General features: G+C 52.6%; 1 protein-coding gene across 1 annotated transcript; it reads left to right on the plus strand.

The window, feature by feature from the left end:
- Positions 1–880: 880 nt before the first annotated feature.
- Positions 881–2229, plus strand: LOC126845456 (uncharacterized). The gene is made up of 2 exons (XM_050584107.1): positions 881–980; positions 1022–2229. Exons 1-2 carry the CDS (start codon positions 881–883, stop codon positions 2227–2229), a joined length of 1308 nt encoding a protein of 435 aa, XP_050440064.1.
- The last annotated feature ends 5810 nt before the right edge of the window (positions 2230–8039 follow it).

The raw sequence follows: 8039 nt of genomic DNA on the forward strand, positions 1-8039 counted from the left end.
GAATGTGTATATATACTTATATATAAATATATATATTAATGATAACGAAAACTTATCGCAGACATTATATAAATAATTTTGGGGTATTTGACTTGCAGAATTACACAAGTTGATCACGATAGTTAATTCCTTATCACTAAAGGTAATTAAAAATTCTATTAGGATATTTTTGTTTAATACAATGTTTGACGTTTATATCTAGTTAAGTCATACAGCATATCCACCGATAGAAAATACTATGAAAAATAGCTTAATATGTTCAAATAAATGCTGACTATAAAATGAAATTACCAGAATTTCCAACGGTTTTCGCAATTTCTTCCCAAGCGTATTTAAGTAATCGCATATCGGCATGTCCTTTTTCACTGGCATCATAAATAAAGTTATACTTCCGCACGCATTCAATTAATATTTCGTCTTCCATTTTTTCAATAAAATTGAATTAATATTTTTATTAAATAATCTTAAAAGAATAATACTCCAACAAACTTAACCTAACCACAAAGAAAAATATTCTTTGCTACACGTGCTCTGCGCAGAAACTTTGCCGCTTGGGGCGTGCGTAACAACGGTCATCGGCAACGGTGTGCAGCGGTCATCAACCTACCGTCGTCCGTCAATTTTGCCCTAAACAGCAACCTATCCGTCTCCTAACGTCTCCGTCATGCGTCCAAGCGCGACGTGACGTAACGTAACGTAACCTATGTGCGCCTGTTCATAAGAGTTTATAATAAGCAAACCTTTCGGCTCAACGGAAGCTGCGACGTAACGTGACGGAACGTATTTGGTGTGCGCGCTGCTTAAGGCAACTACTCCGATCTTCCTCCTCCAACAGGAAGCCCCGCGGAAGAAAAGGCAAGTAGTAATGGTGGACGTAGGCATGCATACGCCGAACTGGGAGCCGTATTCGCCTATGCGGGATTCGCCGCAGCTTCAGTCTCCACTGAAGCCAAAGCAACTGCTGAAGTCACCGACCAAAAGTCAGTCCCACCCCCAACTACAGCCGCAGCCACAACCGCAGCCGCAGCAGCAGCCGCAGCAACAGCCGCAGCAACAGCCGCAGCAACAGCAGCAGCCTCGCCAGAGCCACAGCCCCGGCCAAGGCGGCGCAGGAAGGGCCAGCAGTTACAGCAGCCACAACCGCAGGTGCAAATGAGGCACCAGCAGCGGCCGCCGCAACAGCAGCAGCGGCAGCAGCAGAAGCGTCAACGACAGCAGCAGCAACAGCAGCGTCAAAGACAGCAGCCGCAGCGTCAACGACAGCAGCAGCAACGGCAACAATCGCCACAGCAGCAAGGGGACTCGATCTCTCCCAACGCTGGCGCTGCAAATAGGAATAATCCGCGGGTCAGGTTCGTGGAGCCCATTGTGCGGTGGAGCGAGGTGGTTAGGAGGAGGCCTGCGGAAAGAGAGCCGCAGAGAAGAGGGCCCACTCCCGACGAGCTAAAGAAGAAACTGCCTAAGACGGAGGCAATAGTCATCGGACCACTACCGGATGGCGCGTCCTACGGTGTGGTCATGAAGAAGGCTATTGCAGCCGTCAACTTGCCGCTAGGGATGACCATCGGTAGCTCCACCCGCACGCGCAACGGCGCTGTTCTACTGCAGTTAAAAGGCACCCCTATGCAGGCTGACGAAGTAGCCGCTAAGCTGAGGGAGGCAATAGGACCGGGAATCAGGGTCGGCAGACCTAGTAGGAAAGCGTCGATCCTGATTCTCGACGTCCAGGAGTGGGTCGAGGCAGAGGACCTGCAAGCAGCGGTCAGATCAGCCTTGAGCGATGGGCCGGCGGCAGAGCTCCAGGGTGATATACCATTGCCGGTTATCACCCGGAGCGAAACCGGCAGGGGCGGATTTAGTCACATGGCAGTCCCCATGAAAGTGGCGGTCCAATTGGTCAGGACCAAGAAGATCCGAGTCGGCTGGAGCAACTGTCGTGTCAGGGTCCTCGAAGACAGGGGACCCAGGTGCTTCAGGTGCCTACAACGCGGCCACATAGCCACCGAATGTAAAGGGCAGGACCGCACTGGGTGCTGCTTCCGGTGCCATGAGGCGGGCCACATGGCCAAGGACGGCCAGGGGCCCATCGCCAAGGGCAAGCAATCCAAGCGCATCGACTCGAGGGAAGAGGGCCGCCACCGTCCAGCCCCCTCAGTCACAATCGAGGACGTAGGGGTTAGCGAGGATGACCGGGAGCAGCGGAACTCCCAGTCAACATCGGGAGCGTAGGGAGGCAGTGCATGAGGTTTCTGCAAATTAACCTCAACCACTGCCGACTTGCGCAGGACCTCCTGACCCAGACGGTCTCGGAGGAGAGGGTCGATGTGGTAATAGCATCTGACCCTCATGGCGTTACCAACGACGTCGGTGGCTGGATCACCAGCGGAGGGACCAGCCGTGCAGCGATCGGGATCTTCGGTAACGGAATCCCGGTAGCGGCCATCCAGCGAGATGACGAGTACGTAGCAGCTAGGGTAGGTGGCGTACACATCTACAGTTGCTATGTATCTCCGAATCAAACTGCGAGGCAGTTCACGGCGTTCCTCCAGCGACTTGAGGACAGCCTAAGGGTATTAGGGCCAACCGCTAAAATCATCATCGCGGGAGACTTCAACGCGCGCTCGACAGACTGGGGGGACTGGGTGTCCGACGCGCGAGGGGATGGCCTGGTATCCCTTGTCGACGGGCTGGACCTTGTGGTGGCCAACGAAGGGGCGGAACCAACCTTCGTTGGGAGGGGCCGAGGCTCAATAGTAGACGTCACCTTGGCAAGAGTCTACTATTGGAGCGTTGAGTGGGTGGAAAGTACGGTCGGAGGAAGATAACCACTCCGACCACCACACCATTCAGTTCGAGATGTTGACTGGTAGGCATCCGCACCGCACCACTCAACATCTCAAAGGCTGGAAAACCACGAAGGGCATCGGCGGGGACCTCTTCACCGCTGGGTATGCGCTAGCCAAGTGGGGAAGAGAGAGCATGGAGCCGCCAGAAGACCCCAACGAGCTCGTGGAATGGTGGGCGGCGGAGTTCGAGAGGCGTGTCACGGACACTTGCAACTTCGCACTACCCACCAGGAAGGACCCACCAGGAAGGGTCCACCAGGGGCAAAACCCCCGGCCCACTGGTGGACGGCTGAAATAGCCGAGCTCAGGAGGACGTGCACGAGAGCAAGGAGGGCCGTCAAGCGTGCCGCCACGCGGGAAGCGGCTAGGGGCGGTAGAGAAGCCGAGAACATCTCTGCAGAAGCCCTGGCGGCGCTCAGAGAGGCAAGGCGGAACCTCAAGGTGGCAGTTCAACGCAGCAAGAGGAGGTGCTGGGACGAGGTTGTGCAGTCCGTGGACCAGGACCCGTGGGGAAAACCCTATAAGCTGGTGATGAAGAAGCTTAAACCTTGCGAAACGTACAAGGCCGATTCGGCCTTTATGCTCTCCATGCTCAACGCCTGTCTCAAGGCGGGTAGCTTTCCCGCTTGTTGGAAGCAAGCGCGACTGGTGCTGCTTCGCAAGGGGCAAAAGCCGGTTGACGAACCATCGTCATACCGGCCGTTGTGCCTCTTGAACGACGTGGGGAAGCTACTGGAGTTTTTGCTAGTCCGCCGGTTAGAGAAACACCTCGACGAAAGAGGGGGGTTATCACACCGGCAGTTCGGCTTTCGTAAGGGAAAGTCGACGGACGACGCACTGCGTATGCTTCGAGAAGAGGCACTCACTGCTGTGAACAGCTACCAGGCTTGTGTGGCAGTCAGCCTGGACGTCAAAAACGCATTCAACTCCATCGGCTGGCGCCACATAATGAGTGCCCTCCAGAAGTGGGAAGTGCCGCTATACCTACAGCGCATTTTCAGCTCCTACTTCTCGGAGCGGGCAGCCAGGATTGCGTGCCCAGCGTGGGAGGACGGAGAGCTGCGGGTGGAGGTTTCCTGCGGCGTTCCACAGGGATTGGTTGTGGGGCCGACCCTATGGAACCTGACGTACGACGCGGTGTTGCGAGCCGAACTACCGGGCCAGTCAACGGTAATCGGCTTCGCTGACGACACGCTCGTCATCGCCTCTGGCAAGACGGTCGAGGAGGTCGAGGACAGAATGAATAGAGCTCTGGACGCGGTAGCAGCCAAGTTCAGCTCTCTGGGCCTGCGCCTGGCCGCCGAGAAGACGGAAGCGGTGTCGTTCAGGAAGAACTACAAGGATCGGATTCCACGTATCTTCCTCAATGACGTAGAAGTTGAGGTAACCGAGACCATGAAATACCTATGGGTCATCGTGGATCGCGACCTCAGCTTCAAGCAGCACGTCAAGGCTGCGGCGGTTAAAGCGCAGGGTGCGCTAACGTCCTTGTCAAGGCTTATGCCAAACATCGGCGGCCCCCGTGAGCCAAGACGAAGGCTGCTCGTCAGTGTCGTCCACTCGATACTCCTCTACGGAGCCCCGGTCTGGGCCATCGGGCTTCCCTACCGGAAAGCCAACGCAGAGGAGCTATTGAGAGTGCAACGCAGGGCTGTACTCCGAAGCATCTGCGCGTACCGCACCGTGTCGTACGACGCAGGAAACCTTCTGGCGTCAATACCACCAGCTGACCTACTGGCCATAGAGCGGGAAGAGGCGTTTCGGCTGCGCCGGCTAGCTGAAGAAGAGGAGAGACCTCCACACCCCCTTCGGGTTTACACCCTGAACAGGTGGAAGAGGCGGCTCCAGACTGCGACGGGGGGTGAGTGGACCCGAACACTCATCACGGACCTCAAGGGCTGGGTGGGGCGTAAGCACGGTCACATGTGCTACTGTCTCACCCAGTTGATGTCAGGGCACGGGTGCTTCAACGACTTCCTTCACAGGATCGGAAAAGCACCCAGTCCAACATGTTCGCATTGCAACATGCTGGACAGTGCCTACCATACCCTCATGGAGTGTCCAGCCTGGTCATCCCAGAGACTGAAACTCTGTGAGGTAATTGGTGACATCGACCCGGGAACGATGGTCGGAAGTATGACGGCCAGTCCGGAAGCATGGTACGCTGTCGCCCGTTTCGCTGACCTAGTCCTTAGGGAAAAGGAAAATGCAGAACGGGAAAGGCAACGTCCCGTCAATGCTTAGAGCAGACGGTGGTCGAAGGCGGCGGGTGCGTGCGTCATCGGCCCGAGAAGTCACCACTGTAACAAAATAAACATATTAACATAGGTTAGGTTAAGTAATAGCTCAATTGTATAAACTGTATAAAGTAGTTATAGGTAGTTATAAGCGAAATGTAATTAAAATTTAGTCGGGGCCCAATGTGCATATTGTTATTGGGCCCCCACCCTAAGTGGGTGTGTTAGTTTTAAGTTAGCTTTAACTACAACTGTTAGTGTTAAGGTAAAATTTTTAACGGGTGTGTGAAGCACCCGTTTAAACAATGTTGTGTTTTATTAATAAACAGCATCGGAGAACTGGGGGGAAGTAATGCCTCACCAGGCGGGTTCCCCCCCAGTTTTCTACGGATGCAAGTAAAAAAAAAAGGTCTTAGGGCCGTATTATTGCGCAAAGGACAAAAACCAGAGAGTGTACCGTCGACATACCGACCGCTGTGCTTGCTAAATGATGTAGCTAAGCTGTTCGAGTACATGCTGGCGCAGAGGTTGGAAGATCACTTGAGAGACGGTGGAGGACTAGCAGACAACCAGTACGGGTTCCGAGCTGGACGATCCTTGGATGACGCGGCCTCGGAACTAAATATTAAAGTGGTGGCGGCGGTGGATAGAGCAATTTTGTGTAGCCATCGATATGGACATTCGAAATGCTTTTAACACCGTGAGCTGGAACAACGTGCTACGGACTATGGAGCATCGGAACGACCCGCCGTACTTAGTGCGGATGTTCAAATCATACTTTAGAGACAGAGAAACGGAAATGACACTTCCGACCACTGAGACACCGATCAAGGTAAATGTCACGGCCGGTGTGCCGCAAGGGTCTGTGGTAGGACCGCTGTTATGGAACCTAACATATGACGAGGTGCTTTCGATGCCCATGTTGGCTGGGGCTGAGCTGCTAGTGTTTGCCGACGACACATTGGTTGTTGTCACGGCCAAAACTACCACACAATTGGAGGTAATTGCGAACAAAACTTTGGAAGCGATTGTTCAGAAAATCTAAGACTTAGGGCTATCGCTAGCGGTCGAGAAGACCGAGGCAGTGTTATTTACACGTAAGCGGGTTTTTACGCCGCCTAGAATTAGAGGAAATGGAGAGGATCCGACGAGGCGAGAACCAATAGCTCGGCGGCCTACACGAGGCGGAGCTGAAGATATGTGAGAAGAAAAGAAAGAAATCATATTTTATTCTGTTTTTGGTAACTAATAATTAATGTCCTCTCTGCCATTGAAATCAACCTCCCTAACACGCAATTTGGTTTTCGACACAATCACTCAACTATACACCAAGTGCACCGCCTTGTTGACAAAATATCATACACACTAGAAAAAAAGCTAGTATGCACGGGTGCATTCCTAGACATGGCCCAGGCCTTCGACAAAGTGTGGCATGAAGGCCTCCTCTTTAAGCTAAAATCCTTTCTTTCTCCATATTTTTATCTATTATTTAAATCCTACTTAGAAAATAGACATTTCGCTGTACGTTCAGGTTCCTCCTTGTCTTTGTATTTGTATCTGATTGTATACTTGTTGTATTGTTTATTTTTGTTTTTCATAATAAACGGCGTCGGGATAGCAGGGGAAGTAATGCTAAGAGGTAGTACCCCCTGCTATTCTATGGACACGTTGGAAAAAAAAAAAAAGGTAAGTTTGCACCAGTCGATGCCATATCAACTGTGATGGACGTGGTAAACAGGGTGAGGGGTAATTTAACACGGCGAGGTGGTGCAAGATTACGGAAGCGTTGAATAGGAAGAGAACACCAGCCTACTTGATGAGAGTCATCTATAACTACTTGAGTGAGCGGACACTAGTGTACGAGGAGAGCAAAAGTATGACACTTTCATGCGGCATTCCACAAGGGTCGGTACTAGGGCCACTTTTGTGGAACGTCATGTATGACGATTTACTCAGCTTAGACGTCGAAATAAGACTTCAGGGTCCATCTACGAGTACACTGGTAGCTTTCGCAGACGACATAGCGATAATAGCAACAGGCAGAACAACCGCAGCACTGCAGACCGCAAAAAATGCGACGCTAGAGGCTGTCAGCGAATGGCTAGAAGACAACGGCCTCAAGTTATCAATAAGCAAGACAGAAGCAGTCATCTTAACGACAAAGAGAGCATATGATCAACCAGAATTCATGCTTAACGGTATAAAAATCGACATCAAGGAAGGCGAGGTACGCTCAGCTCTTGTGACGGCAACCGGAGTGGAGCAGGAGAGATTAAAGGTGGTCAACCTGAGGAATGTCTTCGGTACACAGACGGCGATTGTTGTTTTACCAATGCAGGCGGCCCAGGCGATCAGCAAGGAGGAAAGAATTAAGCTGGGGCTAGTCAACTGCCGGGCGCGAATTTGTGAGCGGCGAGTTCGTTGCTATAAGTGCTTGGGTTTCGGCCATGAAGCTGGCGCCTGTTACAGGCCCGGATAGGAGTAAGGCCTGTAGGCGCTGTGGAAAAGAGGGACATTTCGCGGCAACGTGCAGTAGCTCCATAGAGGAGATCAGGGCATTTGCCGGTCTCAGCGTCAATAGTAGGCGGCATGACTCAGGGCAGTCGACCTACTAATGGTCGAATGTTTGCAGATCAACGTTGGAGTGTGTAGAGCGGCGCAGGACCTAATGGTCCAGTTCGCCCGCGAGAGACAGGCGGGGACGTGGTGCTGATTAGTGAGCTGTATCGCGGATCTGACGAAGATAACGGCTGGTATAGCGATGCGCTGGGCAAAGCGGCGATATTGGTGTTGTCCCAGGTTCCGATCGATGCGGTAGGCCCAATAGAGAGCAGTTTCCGCTGAATTCAGGTGGCAGGAGCCCGTATTTACAGCTGCTATTGCTCCCCAAACGTGGACCAGCGCGTGTACGAAGACTTTTTGTCGAGGCTGGATAGAAGCGTTAGAGCAGCAGGAA

This window comes from Adelges cooleyi, unplaced genomic scaffold (assembly GCF_023614345.1).
Source record: "Adelges cooleyi isolate 19-005CV unplaced genomic scaffold, UGA_ACOO_1.1 ACOO_flye_CR_arks_rails_tigmint_CR_PRNA_787, whole genome shotgun sequence".
Classification (NCBI taxonomy): domain Eukaryota; kingdom Metazoa; phylum Arthropoda; class Insecta; order Hemiptera; family Adelgidae; genus Adelges; species Adelges cooleyi.

Coding starts and splice junctions, on each gene's coding strand:
- LOC126845456 (XM_050584107.1), top strand. CDS start 881: ATGCATACGCCGAACTGGGAGCCGTATTCGCCTATGCGGGATTCGCCG. Junction 981..1,021: donor GCTGAAGTCACCGACCAAAA/GTCAGTCCCACC, acceptor CCACAACCGCAG/CCGCAGCAGCAGCCGCAGCA.